The sequence below is a fragment of the Nerophis lumbriciformis genome, linkage group LG23 (assembly GCF_033978685.3).
Source record: "Nerophis lumbriciformis linkage group LG23, RoL_Nlum_v2.1, whole genome shotgun sequence".
NCBI lineage: Eukaryota > Metazoa > Chordata > Actinopteri > Syngnathiformes > Syngnathidae > Nerophis > Nerophis lumbriciformis.
This window is the reverse complement of record NC_084570.2, coordinates 257,691-272,870: the sequence shown is the minus strand read 5'-3', so window position 1 is coordinate 272,870 and position 15,180 is coordinate 257,691. Positions and strand designations below refer to the sequence as shown.

The 15,180-nt window shown below is 38.6% G+C and overlaps 1 protein-coding gene across 1 annotated transcript in view; it reads left to right on the top strand.

Moving 5' to 3' along the window:
- The first annotated feature begins 3,228 nt into the window (after nt 1–3,228).
- The window catches only part of pwp2h (PWP2 small subunit processome component), a 31,051-nt gene continuing 19,099 nt past the window's right edge, over nt 3,229–15,180 (top strand). The window contains exons 1-12 of the mRNA XM_061985449.2: nt 3,229–3,402; nt 5,324–5,436; nt 5,580–5,674; nt 5,747–5,846; nt 5,924–6,067; nt 6,140–6,275; nt 8,388–8,626; nt 8,713–8,856; nt 10,818–10,888; nt 10,958–11,094; nt 11,187–11,335; nt 11,410–11,557. Coding sequence (XP_061841433.1) covers nt 3,385–3,402; nt 5,324–5,436; nt 5,580–5,674; nt 5,747–5,846; nt 5,924–6,067; nt 6,140–6,275; nt 8,388–8,626; nt 8,713–8,856; nt 10,818–10,888; nt 10,958–11,094; nt 11,187–11,335; nt 11,410–11,557 — 1,494 coding nt within the window. The 5' untranslated portion in view covers nt 3,229–3,384. The remainder of the gene's footprint in view (nt 3,403–5,323; nt 5,437–5,579; nt 5,675–5,746; nt 5,847–5,923; nt 6,068–6,139; nt 6,276–8,387; nt 8,627–8,712; nt 8,857–10,817; nt 10,889–10,957; nt 11,095–11,186; nt 11,336–11,409; nt 11,558–15,180) is intronic.

Below are 15,180 nucleotides of genomic sequence, written 5' to 3'. Positions count from 1 at the left end.
CACTCGCATACAAAACATTCTAACTTGGATTGTTTCCCTGGCTTCGAGACTCTCCCGAAGGACAGTGCGGCGAAGACACTGACTTTGGGCTGACTGGCAAGAACACCAAGGCCGCGGAACAGAGACACGCGGCAGGCTTACACACAAACATGCATCCACAAAAATATACGCCACACACACATACCCCACCCCCCCATCCAACGTCCTTGACGCGAATCCCTTCGGGGTGATGGACAGCTGGGCAGCGCCTGAAGAGCTGCAGCCTGCCACCGTAGCCCCCACTCCCTCCCCTCTGTTGCACGTCTCGAGATGTATGTTGTAATATATATATATATATGTGCTTTGCTATGGAGGTTTTTTCCCCCTCCAGACTGGGCCCCCTTAGGAGCCCAGTCTAGATTGTATTTCTTTTACTCATCCTCCCCCAGCGTTGACCTTTTTCCCATCTTTTACGGGGTCCCTTGTGGCGACCCATCAGCGTTCCTGTTCTGTAACCCTGTACACTATTTGTCTAATCTTGAACAGGTTTGTGCTGAAAACAAAGTTTTGTTGGACTTGTGCAATGACAATAAAGACCTACCTACCTACCTATTTCCATCACTGAAAACAAAACAAAAAAAGATTTGTTTACACAAATTTTATTTTGAAACACAAAAGCTAAAATTGTTAAACAAAGCATTATTCTTTTTAAGTGTCGAAGAGTAATAACTAGATACACAAAAAGGTGTTATTTTCATTCTATATTTCATATTACCAAAATGAAAAGTATTAGTCAGCAGAAACGAAAAAAAAAAAAAAAAGTTTCATATTCCGACACCGTAACCAGAAGTTTATATTTAAAGACAAGGCCGCGGACTGGTATGCAGGAAAATCAACAGTGTGGTGTTGTATCCTTCATTTATCATAAAAACACATTGATCCATGAGCGTCACCATTCTTTTCTTTTCTTTTTTTCTTTTTCTTTTTAAAACCTTTATTTATAATATTCAACATTTACATACAAACAAAGACATACTAATAATAATCAAGACAAATACAGAAACAATACAAAAACAGTACAAAACAGCGCCAGGGGGTTGTAAACTCAATAAACCAACTAAAGAAGAATGCAAAAAATATATATAAGTCAATTTAAAAAAATAAATATATATAAGTCAATTTAAAAAAATAAATATATATATATATATATATATATATATATATATATATATATATATATATATATATATATATATATATATATATATATATATATATATATGTCTTAATAAGGTTATCCAAAAAATAGTGCTCGATACCGTAGTAGCTTTGCTAGATGACAGCATCGATAGCCTTTTATTGATTCCGGTAGGTACCACGAAAAGAATACCTACCGGAATCAATAAAAGGCTATCGATGCTGTCATCTAGCAAAGCTGAATTTGACCAAGCAACCCCCCCGTACCAAAAAGCCCTTGATGAAAGCGGATACAATTTCACCCTCACCTATGAACCCACGCCAGGAAACCAGCCAAAAAAGAACAGAAAACGAAACGGCATCATCTGGTACAACCCCCCATACAGCAAAAACGTCTCAACTAACATTGGACACAAATTCCTCAACCTGATTGACAAACACTTTCCCAAAGACAACACCCTAAGAAAAGTATTCAACAAGAACAACATCAAATTGAGCTACAGCTGCATGAACAATATACGACAAATCATCTCAAACCACAACAAAACAATTGCAAATGAGCCGTCGACCCCCAGTCAGAACGACTCCAAAACCAACAAAGCATGTAACTGTCGAAAGAAACCTGATTGCCCCCTCAACGGGGGATGCTTACAAACATCAGTTGTCTACCAATCTAAGGTAATACGCAAGGACATTAACACATCCGACACATATGTAGGATTAACCGAGGGTGAATTCAAAACCAGATGGAACAACCACAAGGCTTCTTTCAGGAACAAAAACCTGCGAAATACCACAGAACTCAGCAAACACATTTGGGACCTCAAAGACAATAATGTTGAATATTCAATAACATGGCAAATTCTTGCATCCAGCACACCTTACAATAGTGGTAATAAAAGATGCAACCTATGCTTGAAAGAGAAACTGTTTATTATTTACCGTCCAGACCTGTCATCCCTCAACAAGCGCAGCGAAATTGTAACAACATGCCGCCATAGACGGAAACACCTCCTAGGTAACACATGAACCAATCACCACGCCCCTAGGCCAGCCTGTACCCACCCACTCTGTGCCCTATATAAACCATGGTATGCGAAAGCTCCCATTAAAATCCCCTGACGATTGAGGGTACCCCCCTCATGAAACAGGCCTGTAGAGATGAAATAGTCTTGTGATTTTTTTTCCCCACACATACATATATATATATATATATATATATACACACAGTATGTATTTTTTATTTGTATTTATTTATATTTTAAATATATTTATTATATTTTTGAATAAAAAAATAATTAAAAAAAAACAAAACAAAAAAAATTATATATATATTTTTTTTGATTTATTTATTTTTTTTAAATATTTTTTTTGCATTCTTCTTCAGTTGCTTTATTGAGTTTAAAAACCCCTGGCGCTGTGTTGTACTGTTTTTGTACTGTTTCTGTACTTGTTTTGATTATTATTATTATTTGCTTGTATGTAAATGTTGAATATTATAAATAAAGGTTGTAAAAATTAAAAATTAAAAATGCAAGAATGCAAAAAAAGATATAAATAAATTTAAAAAAATACAATTTATATATATATATATATATATATATATATATATATATATATATATATATATATATATATATATATATATATATTTGTAGCCACAGCTGCCCTGGGGTAGACTGACGGAAGCGAGGCTGCCAGTTTGCGCCTACGGCCCCTCCGACCACCACCTATCATTCATTCATCATTCATTCACCAGTGTGAGCGGCACAAAAAACAGGTCGGGTTCACCATTATTTTCTTACATGCTGTTTTGTCTTCAAAAGCAGCAACTTCTGGTTCCGGTGTTGTAGAAAAACATCTGTTTTTGGTCAGTTTTTTGTTTCTGCTCAATGGTATTTTTATTTTTGTCACATAAAGTATACAATTTATTTAAAACCTTTTTTTTTTTGGTTTTCAAATTAAATTTTAAATTGATGAAAATAAACTTCAAAAACCAAAACATACACTGAACCATCCTCCTTGCCGCCAGAGGGCGCCTGTTTGGTGCTGACGACTTCACTCGGAGCGGAAGTGTCAAGTGTCAACACACCCCATACACGTGTGTGAGAAGCAGCACCGGTGGGATTTTAGCCTACAAAGTATTAATAAATGTTTATTCATAAATAACTAAAGTCGTTATATTTACTTACATGAATATCGATCGCAATGAAGTTTGCTTATAAGGTGAGTGCTCGTCAGAAAACTATCGCTTTTCCCCACAGATCATGGCTAGTAGTAGAAGTTAGCTGATGAATGACAACGTTCATGAAATGCATGGCAGTCTAAAATTATATAAACTTTTTATTTGTTCATAAATCTTGTTGCTGCATTGCTTGATTTGACATCGATCTGGATTTATATAGAGAAATGTTTAGAGGGAAAAAGGGTGTTCCAGGGGTGATTACTGTACGTATATAATGTATGTATGCGTGCATAAATATTATGCAGCTATGTGTATGTAACCCCTTCTTTTTCCTTTGCATAATGTTATTTTATTGTATCATTTTCACTGTAAACAACTATGTAAGGTGTAAACTATTAGGGGTGTAACGGTACACAAACATTTCGGTTCGGTACGTACCTCGGTTTAGAGGTCACGGTTCGGTTCATTTTCAGTACAGTAAGAAAACAACAAAATATAAATTTTTTGGTTATTTATTTACCAAATGTGCAAAATCTTCCACCAAAAATATATTTCTTAGTGGAATATTTGATGTGAAGTAATGGCATACTTGCCAACCTTGAGACCTCCGATTTCGGGAGGTGGGGGGATGGGGGTGGGCGTGGTCGGGTGGGACGGGGGCGTGGTTGGGGGCGTGGCTAGAAGGGGAGGAGTATATTTACAGCTAGAATTCACCAAGTCAAGTATTTCATAGATTATATATATATATATATATATATATATATATATATATATAAGAAATACTTGACATTCAGTGAATTCTAGCTATATATATATATATATATATATATATATATATATATATATATATATATATATATATATATATACAGATATATATACGTATATATATGTACTTTATTATATATATATATTTATTTTATTATATATATATATATATATATATATATATATATATATATATATATATATATATATACAGATATATATACGTATATATATGTACTTTATTATATATATATATTTATTTTATTATATATATATATATATATATATATATATATATATATATATATATATATATATATATATATATATATAAAATAAATACTTGAATTTCAGTGTTCATTTATTTACAGGCTGAATAAGTGTACGTTATATGAGGCATAAATAACCAACTGAGAACGTGCCTGGTATGTTAACGTAACATATTATGGTAAATAACTATAACATATAGAACATGCTATACGTTTACCAAACAATCTGTCACTCCTAATCACTAAATCCCATGAAATCTTATACGTCTAGTCTCTTACATGAATGAGCTAAATAATATTATTTGATATTTTACGGCAATGTGTTAATAGTTTCACACATAAGTCGCTCCTGAGTATAAGTCGCACCCGGCCAAACTATGAAAAAAACTGTGATTATAGTCCGAAAAATACGGTAAGTGTAAAAAAAAAAATCCAACAACATTATGATTTGTACATTTTCAGAATGTGCTTGTTCTATTTTTAAACAAAGAAAACAATCTGAAGTTGTCTTTATTTTGAAGTTATCGTGCCGTGATTTCCCCTAGAGGGGGGGGGGGTTACCCACATATGCGGTCCTCTCCAATGTTTCTCATAGTCATTCACATCGACGTCCCACTGGGGTGAGTTTTCCTTGGGTTAGGGTTAGGGTTAGGGTAACCCTAACCCTAACCCTAACCCTAACCCTTGCCCTTATGTGGGCTTTGTACCGAGGATGTCGTTGTGGCTTGTGCAGCCCTTTGAGACACTTGTGATTTAGGGCTATATAAATAAACATTGATTGATTGATTGATTGGTGATTTTACCAGTCCGGCCCACTTGGGAGTAGTTTTTTCTCCATGTGGCCCCCCGATCTAAAATGAGTTTGACACCCCTGATGTACAGTCTTGAAACAAAAAATAATTCTTTTTTTTTTGTTTGTTTGAAGTTTTCAAATCTGCTTGGAGCGGTTTATCGTCAGGGGAATTTAAATTTCTCCAAAGATGGCAACGCTGTAATCAGTCCGGTTGGAAACAGAGTCTCCATTTTTGACCTGAAAAAGTAAGTGGTATAAAACTAAAGACAACTATATTTCCTCTTGTATTTGTATCTAGTATCTAGTATTTTTGGCTTTATACATCAGTGGTATCCCATTTATGTTGAGCCATTTAAAAGTGAAGTCAATACTCTTGTCTGTCATTCAGCAACACATCAGAGACTTTACCAGTTTCCACTACAAAGAACATTACAAGTGTGGGTGTCTCTCCAGATGGGAACCTGGCTATCCTGGTGGATGAAGGTAGCCAACAAATCACTCTGAATTTTTCTGAGATGTTGTGACAACTAATCCTGTATGTTCTATGACATTCAGATGGCGCAGCGTTGTTGGTCAGTCTTATCACGCGTGCCGTCCTTCATCATTTTCATTTTCACAAACCTGTCAACAGCATCCGCTTCTCACCTGACGGCAGGTAACGATGTCTGATAGCATGTACATCTACCACTGCTATGCGTACGTACATAACATGGTTTTATTCCTTGCTTACAGGAAGTTTGTGGTCACCAAGGAGAACGTTGCGTTGATGTACCACGCTCCTGGAAAACAGCGGGAATTTAACGCGTTTGTGTTGGACAAAAGTTACTATGGCCCCTATGATGAAACCACATGCATCGACTGGACCGATGACTCCAAGTAAGTCAAGAGGCGCACAATATTTGGAGAACTACAAGCAGGAAAAGCCTGTCTTTTGTTTTCCTTTCGCAGGTGTTTTGTGGTCGGCAGCAAAGACATGTCCACTTGGGTGTTTGGTGCGGAGCGCTGGACAAACCTCATCTACTACTCACTGGGTGGACACAAAGATGTCATCGTGGGATGTTTTTTCGAGAGAGACAGCCTGGATGTGAGTTGTTCAGTCTTTCCCGCAGTGGGGGGTGTATATTGTAGCGTCCCGGAAGAGTTAGTGCTGCAAGGGTTTCTGGGTATTTGTTCTGTTGTGTTACGGTGCGGATGCTCTCCCGAAATGTGTTTGTCATTCTTGTTTGGTGTGGGTTCACAGTGTGGCGCATATTTGTAACAGTGTTAGAGTTGTTTATACGGCCACCCTCAGTGTGACCTGTATGGCTGTTGACCAAGTATGCGTTCCATTCACTTGTGTGTGTGAAAAGCCGTAGATATTATGTGATTGGACCGGCACGCAAAGGCAGTGCCTTTGAGGTTTATTGGCGCTCTGTACTTCTCCCTACATCCGTGTACACAGCGGCGTTTTAAAAAGTCATACATTTTACTTTTTGAAACCGATACCGATAATTTTGAAACCGATACCAATAATTTCCGATATTACATTTTAAAGCATTTATCGGCCGATAATATCGGCAGTCCGATATTATCGGACATCCCTAGTCTTTACTCTTTGAAATAAATGTATGCAAAACAATGTTGTTGATTTTCAGTTTTTCCACATCGGATAGAACAGTCCCATACCTGCCAACTACTCCGGTTTTCCCGTAATTAGTACGGTTTTCATCAACCTATTCCGGGTTACGGTTGCAGTGTTTAAAGTTTTATTCACGAAATCGCGTAACAACAATGACAATCGACACTGCTTCCCGTAACTTCCTATCGAGCCATTCCGAATGCCATGCGCGAGGCTATTTATAGCACCGCTGCCAAGCACGAGGCACCAGTTGCTAATTGTTTCCAAACGAGCGAACGATCATGGAATCAGCCGGAGAAAAATCGCAAACGAGTCTTAAACCGAAAAGAAAACTGCAGTCATTCCGTGAAGAATATTCAAAAGCCTATCCGGGAATAATTATCCGTTCCAAAAAGGGTGAAAACTACGTGAATTGCACCTTGTGCAGACAAGATTTTTCGATCGGACACGGAGGAATTAGCCATGTAAAAGACCACGTTGGGACAAAAAAACACAAGTCTAATGCCGTTGCTAGCGATACAAGTGGAAAACTTTCAACGTTTTTCGTCGCCCAAACAGATTCTTTGGATGTGATAAATGCCGAAGTTTTATTTACGGAGGCAATAACTTATCATAAAGTTACCATATCATTTTTGCAGTATGATCAATCTGATAGAATACATTTGGATTTTAGCCACAAAAAGGTAATGACACCAATGTTATCTATTGGAATTGTTTAGTACTGTTATACTGTTAAAATTGTTTATACTATTTATGCTTTAAAGTCCAAGTTGAAGAAATCTTGTTAAATGTTGACAGCATAACTACCAAAATACAGAAGTATGTCCTTAATATTTTTGCAGTGCTATTTCTGTCGAAAAGTTCAAATGATTACATTAGAGATGTGATGTGCCACTTTTCAAGTGTCTGATGGCTTCAATTAATTTTCATGAATTTTTCATATTTTGAATTCTTTTGAAAGGCTTACAAAAAAACTACATTTGAATTGTAATTCCATGCTATTGACAGGACTATTAATTTTAATGAAGTTAGCTTACCATGTTTACAGTATGATAATTGTGATAGAAATGTGAATTTTAGGCACAGAATATTTTTTACAATTGAACAAGGCAGTAGATTATACAAGCTTGGACAGAAAGTTAATAATGACACCAATTTTTTTTTTAATGGAATTGTTTAGTACTGTTTTACCATTTGTTTACTGTAAAAAGTGTTTATACTTTCAATTAACAAATTGAAGTCTTGTGAAAGGTTGACAGGATAACTGGCATTAACTGTCAAAATAATTTCAAACTATTGAAGTTAGCTTACAGAATAAACATGTCAATCAACCCATATGATTTTTGCTGTAATATTTTTGTTTTGAAAAGTCACTGTGACTTATAGAAAAGTGATGGTTTTAGCAACATTTTAACCTGTCTGAATGCTAATAATCATTTTGCGTCCCCCCTGAACCCCCCAACAGGACTTTGTCCTAGACCTACCGGGGCCTGCGGCCCCTGGACCCTGGCTACTAGGTTTTTCTAATTTCAAAAGTTGGCAGGTATGCAGTCCTCATGATTGTGCTTGTGTCGACAGCTGTACACAGTCAGCCAGGACGGGACGTTGTGTGTCTGGGAGAGTGACACCGAGCTGGACGGCCTCGTTTTGACGAAAAAAACGGACAAAACCAAGATGCCGTCGCAGGCGGACAACCAGGAGGAAGAGGAAGAAGAAGAAGAGGAGGAAGCTGAAGAAGGGCAGATCATCAGAGGGAAACCTCAGAACTTCAAAAACAGGGAGAAAACTAAGAATGTCCGATACAAGCAGATGAGCAAGTAAGCAAAATTTCAGATTAATATTTCACATTTCTCTCTTGCATTTATTTCAGAGTAAGTGATACACTTTCCATTTCGCACCTAAGGCATTTTTTCAACAAAGAAGGCGACTTTAATAACCTGACAGCGGCTGCTTACCACAAGCCCACTCACATCCTGGTGACGGGTTTCGCCTCTGGAATCTTCCACCTGCATGAACTTCCGGAGTTCAACCTCATCCACTCACTCAGGTAAGAGGCACAGGGGGATGAGCACCGAAACCCGGTTCTAGAAATACTTAAATTTTGCCTTTGAAAGTAACACTCCAATATCCATTAGTGGAGCTGTACACTTAAAGGGGAACATTATCACAATTTCAGAATTGTTAAAACCATTAAAAATCAGTTCCCAGTGGCTTATTATATTTTTCGAAGTTTTTTTCAAAATTTTACCCATCACGCAATATCCCTAAAAAAAGCTTCAAAGTGCCTGATTTTAACCACTCGTCCATTTTCCTGTGACGTCACATAGTGAAGCCAACACAAACAAACATGGCGGAAAGAACAGCAAGCTATAGCGACATTAGCTCGGATTCAGACTCGGCTTAAGCGATTCAAAAGATTACGAATGTATTGAAACGGATGGTTGTAGTGTGGAGGCAGGTAGCGAAAACGAAATTGAAGAAGAAACTGAAGCTATTGAGCCATATCGGTTTGAACCGTATGCAAGCGAAAACGACACGACAGCCAGCGACACGGGAGAAAGCGAGGATGAATTCGGCGATCGCCTTCTAACCAACGATTGGTATGTGTTTGTTTGGCATTAAAGGAAACTAACAACTATGAACTAGGTTTACATTTGGCAACAACATGCACTTTGAGAGTGCAGACAGCCCAGTTTTCATCAATTAATATATTCTGGAGACATACCCTCATGTCAGCAGGCCAGGGAAGCTAGGGTCAATATTCTTCTCTTGATCATCTTCAGTGGCATAAGGGATGGTGTGAGCCAAGACATCCAGGGGGTTTAGCTCGCTCGTCTGCGGGAACAAACTGCCGCCATTGCTTGCCGTGCTACCGAGGTCCTTTGTCCCTGAATTGCTCACACACTCCGGCAGATTCAATGGGGGTCTGGCGGCAGATTTCTTTGACTTTATCGTTGGAAATGCATCTGCTTTGAGTGTCGCAGGATATCCACACATTCTTGCCATCTCTGTCGTAGCATAGCTTTCGTGGGTAAAGTGTGCGGAACAAACGTCCAATTTCTTGCCACTTTGGCATCTTTGGGCCACTGGTGCAACTTGAATCCGTCCCTGTTGGTGTTGTTACACCCTCCGACAACACACCGACGAGGCATGATGTCTCCAAGGTACGGAAAACAGTTGAAAAAACGGAAAATAACAGAGCTGATTTGACTCAGTGTTTGAGAAAATGGCGGATTGCTTCCCGATGTGACGTCACGTTGTGACGTCATCGCTCCGAGAGCGAATATTAGAAAGGCGTTTATTTCGCCAAAATTCACCCATTTAGAGTTCGGAAATCGGTTAAAAAAATATATGGTCTTTTTTCTGCAACATCAAGGTATATATTGACGCTTACATAGGTCTGGTGATAATGTTCCCCTTTAAGGAACTTACAACTGATAAAATGGTGGACTCGTGCAAAGATCTTTGAGTAAACCTCTACCATATACAGAGATATCTGCTGATGTAATTAAGACAAAATATGTTACTAAAGTCTCAAATTACAAACGGTTCTGTTTGGGATGTGTTTTGAAGAAAGCAAGGTTGCTTTATAAATATATTCGCCATGCCTCCATGATTTTGTTTCAAGTTTTTTGAGACTTATGCAGAGACTAAATACACAAAAAACGGTACCAACATGTAAGAAAAGTTGGTTTTGCATAATAGAACCCATTTATAAGGTAAACAAAACCCATACCTACAGAGGATGTTCCGCAGAAACCTGCAAATGGAAATGTTTTTTTGTAAAATTAAGTGATGCCTCAAAGGTGGCGTTTTTCCTTAAATCATCAGTGCCATGCCATGTTTTGTTATTGCTTTGTTATTGTCAATAATGCTGTGTGTGTGTTTGTGTGTGTGGGTGCATGGGTTTTCTTCTCTTCTTCTATTTATTTTTTTAGTACAGTACTTTGTGTTTGCCACTTGCCTGTGTATGAAAAGTGCTACATAAAACAAGTTTGATTTGATTAGTATTTCAGACCGGAGGATCGCTTCCGTAGCTCTAAACAGCTCCGGTGACTGGATCACATTTGGCTGCTCAGGTGAGAATTTGTTGTGGTTTTTTTATCTCTGGAATTTTACGTTTGGCTGAACTGATGCCGACATTTCAGGGATGGGTCAGCTGCTGGTGTGGGAGTGGCAAAGTGAATCGTACGTTTTTAAGCAACAAGGACACTTCAACAACATGGCGTCACTGGCTTACTCGCCAGACGGACAGTACATCGCCACAGGGGGAGATGATGGAAAAGTGAGTGCGACCAGAAGAAGACAATGAGGAGTTACATGTGAAAATTGTGAAGTGACAGGCGTCTATTATAAGTATGTCCTCTACTTGTGTAGGTCAAAGTTTGGAACACCAACAGCTGCCTTTGCTTCGTGACATTCACAGAGCACACCAGCAGCATCACCAACGTCACATTTACTTCCAGTGGCTTTGTTGTCGTCAGCGCATCCCTGGACGGGACGGTTCGAGCGTTTGACCTACACAGGTAACGATGCGTCAGACACTACGGCCCTATAAACCGATCACGTGATCTTACTTCCTTTTACTTACCCGCTCAAGGTACCGGAACTTCCGCACGTTCACGTCGCCTCGGCCTGCGCAGTTCTCGTCCCTTGCAGTAGATGTCAGTGGAGAGCTGGTGAGCGCAGGAGCTCAGGATTCCTTTGAGATCTTCTTGTGGTCCATGCAGACTGGAAGACTTCTGGAGGTGCGCACTTGTTTTAAGAGCATTGGTTGTAGGGTTGCGCAATATAGATGATATAAATAATATACATTTGGCCAACGATTGAGTTTTTAATACCGTTGTTAAATCGCATACCTGCCAACTACTCCGGTTTTCCCGTAATTAGTACGGTTTTCATCAACCTATTCCGGGTTACGGTTGCATTGATAAAAAATACGGTTTTTCATTCATTAAAAAAAATAAATGTTTTTAAGTTTTATTCACGAAATCGCGTAACAACAATGACAATCGACACTGCTTCCCGTAACTTCCTATCGAGCCATTCCAAATGCCATGCGCGAAGCTATTTATAGCACCGCTGCCAAGCACGAGGCACCAGTTGCCATTGTTTCCAAACGAGCGAACGATCATGGAATCAGCCGGAGAAAAATCGCAAACGAGTCTTAAACCGAAAAGAAAACTGCAGTCATTCCGTGAAGAATATTCAAAAGCCTATCCGGGAATAATTATCCGTTCCAAAAAGGGTGAAAACTACGCGAATTGCACCTTGTGCAGACAAGATTTTTCGATCGGACACGGAGGAATTAATGATGTAAAAGACCACGTTGGGACAAAAAAACACAAGTCTAATGCCGTTGCTAGCGATACAAGTGGAAAACTTTCAACGTTTTTCGTCGCCCAAACAGATTCTTTGGATGTGATAAATGCCGAAGTTTTATTTACGGAGGCAATAATTGAGCAAACAAAAAGGTAATGCCACCAATGTTATCTATTGGAATTGTTTAGTACTGTTATACTGTTAAAAGTGTTTATACTATTTATGCTTTCAAGTCCAAGTTGAAGAAATCTTGTTAAATGTTGACAGCATAACTACCAAAATACAGAAGTATGTCCTTAATATTTTTGCAGTGCTATTTCTGTTGAAAAGTTCAAATGATTCCATTAGAGATGTGATGTGCCACTTTTCAAGTGTCTGATGGCTTCAATTAATTTTCATTAATTTTTCATATTTTGAATTATTTTGAAAGGCTTACAAAAAAACTACATTTGAATGGTAATTCCATGCTATTGACAGGACTATTAATTTTAATGAAGTTAGCTTACCATGTTTACAGTATGATCATTGTGATAGAAATGTGAATTTTAGGCACAGAATATTTTTTACAATTGAACAAGGCAGTAGATTATACAAGCTTGGACAGAAAGTTAATAATGACACCAATTTTTTTTTAATGGAATTGTTTAGTACTGTTTTACCATTTGTTTACTGTAAAAAGTGTTTATACTTTCAATGAACAAATTGAAGTCTTGTGAAAGGTTGACAGGATAACTGGCATTAGCTGTCAAAATAATTTCAAACTATTGAAGTTAGCTTACAGAATAAACATGTCAATCAACCCATATGATTTTTGCTGTAATATTTTTGTTTTGAAAAGTCACTGTGACTGATAGAAAAGTGATGGTTTTAGCAACATTTTAACCTGTCTGAATGCTAATAATCATTTTGCGTCGGGGGGCGAAGGAACCCCCCACCAGGACTTTGTCCTGGACCCTGGCTACTAGGTTTTTCTGATTTCAAAAGTTGGCAGGTATGAAATCGTGATAATGCATGTTGATGCCAACGCCCCCCGCGACCCCGAAGGGATTAAGCGGGGGACGGCGTGGCGCAGTGGAAGAATGGCCGTGCGCGACCCGAGGGTCCCTGGTTCAATCCCCACCTAGTACTAACCTCGTCATGTCCGTTGTGTCCTTGAGCAAGACACTTCACCCTTGCTCCTGATGGGTGCTGGTTAGCGCCTTGCATGGCAGCTCCCTCCATCAGTGTGTGAATGTGTGTGTGAATGGGTAAATGTGGAAGTAGTGTCAAAGCGCTTTGAGTACCTTGAAGGTAGAAAAGCGCTATACAAGTACAACCCATTTATCATTTATTTATTATAAAATGGATGGATGGATGGACATATTCTAGGCGGAGCCTGCAAATTTTACAGTGACAAGCAAACGAACGCGTCCTCAACACACTGTAGCATTCTTGTGAGCAGCTTACGTTCCTCCACAGTGCAAAGCCACTTCTAAGTCAATAATCCTCGCCTCCATGGTGGAAAATAAACTACGTTTATGACAAGTGTCATCCCTGGAGGACGATAATCAGCTAAACATTTTACACTAAATACCGTAGGAGGATACAATAAGCCATGCTAACCGCTAAGGTGGAGCTCTTGAATGTAAACAAAGGGTGATGGATCGATACAAATATCGACAGTAAAAATACCGTTATAGTAAAGCGTTATATAAATACAAATAATTTACCATTGTTGATAGTACAGTAACTTTACTACCGAAAAAAATATTTAGTTGTTTCTGTTGTTGTTTTCAAACTCAGGAAATAAGTCCCATGACACAGGGCTCTGGCAAAAACCAAAGTGTTTAAATCAAAGCCGATCTATCCATCCATCCATTTTCTATCGCGTGTCCTTCTTTGGGGTTCTGGAGCCTATCCCAGCTGCACTTGGGCGGAAGGCGGGTTACACCCAGGCAATGTTCCCTCTAATTTTTCATGTGTGTGAGCAAACGCACAAACACCCTGAGCATTCAGACGTGCACACTGTGGTCATACCAGCAGCACATTTGTCTCAAACCTGACATAACAATTTAAATGTCTTATTATTATAATCAAGTGACGAGTCAATTTCAAGAGATTATTTTCTAATATATGTGATTTGGCCCACTTAGATATTGTTTTTTTTTTAATCAGCTATGCACTCTAGTATTTTATGCCTGGGTGGGGGTCCTGCTTTGGAAAGATTGCGTACGCCTTTCAGAGATCACATTTAGTTCCCCTTAAAACATTCACATGTTGCATGAGATGAAGTGTTTACTAACTTTCTGTCCGTAAAATAGATATTTTTATTAGCAATTATGTAGTCCTGTAACATCATTTCATGAATAATATCCAAAAAATAACATTCTTAACAAATGACAGTAGAATAAGCACACTGATTGAGTAGTCATAGTAAAACAACCTGAAATTTACACTTTCCGTGTAGTGTTGGAGTTGTCCAACTTTTTGTGTGGCCATAAACGCACCAGTAGCTAATTGCCATAGTGTGTATGTGTTGGTGCAGGTGAGAGAGAGAGCAAGCGGCTGCTGTTGATATAACAGATGACAAAGAGTTGCTTTTGGCTTGGTTTGTACGGTAGACAACGACCACTTTTGCTAGATAAAAGTATTTTACACATTGTTTTGGTGTGGTTATGGCCGACAAACAATTCCGCTAAATAAAGGGACCGATGGAATTCCTGTCCTCCTTTAAGTGTCTCCAGAGACGTTACAATAATTTAAGTGTTGACAAACATTGTTTTATCTGTTGGGGCCGCCTTTCGTCACCTATTACTCACAGTTGCATTGCAAAATCATACAAAACAAACGATTTGTTTATTTTGTTTAGAGTGGGATTTGATTTTTTGCGCGGCATAGATTTGCTGTGCGCAGAGGACCCGTGAGCAGTGCGCAATTGCGCAGGTGCGCACATTAGAGGGAATGTTGCACCCAGGACAAGTTACTAGTCTAGACTACTGCAACTCACTTCTTGTCGGGATCCCCAGCAAGAACATCCAGAAGTTGCAGTACTTACAGAATAGTGCTGCTA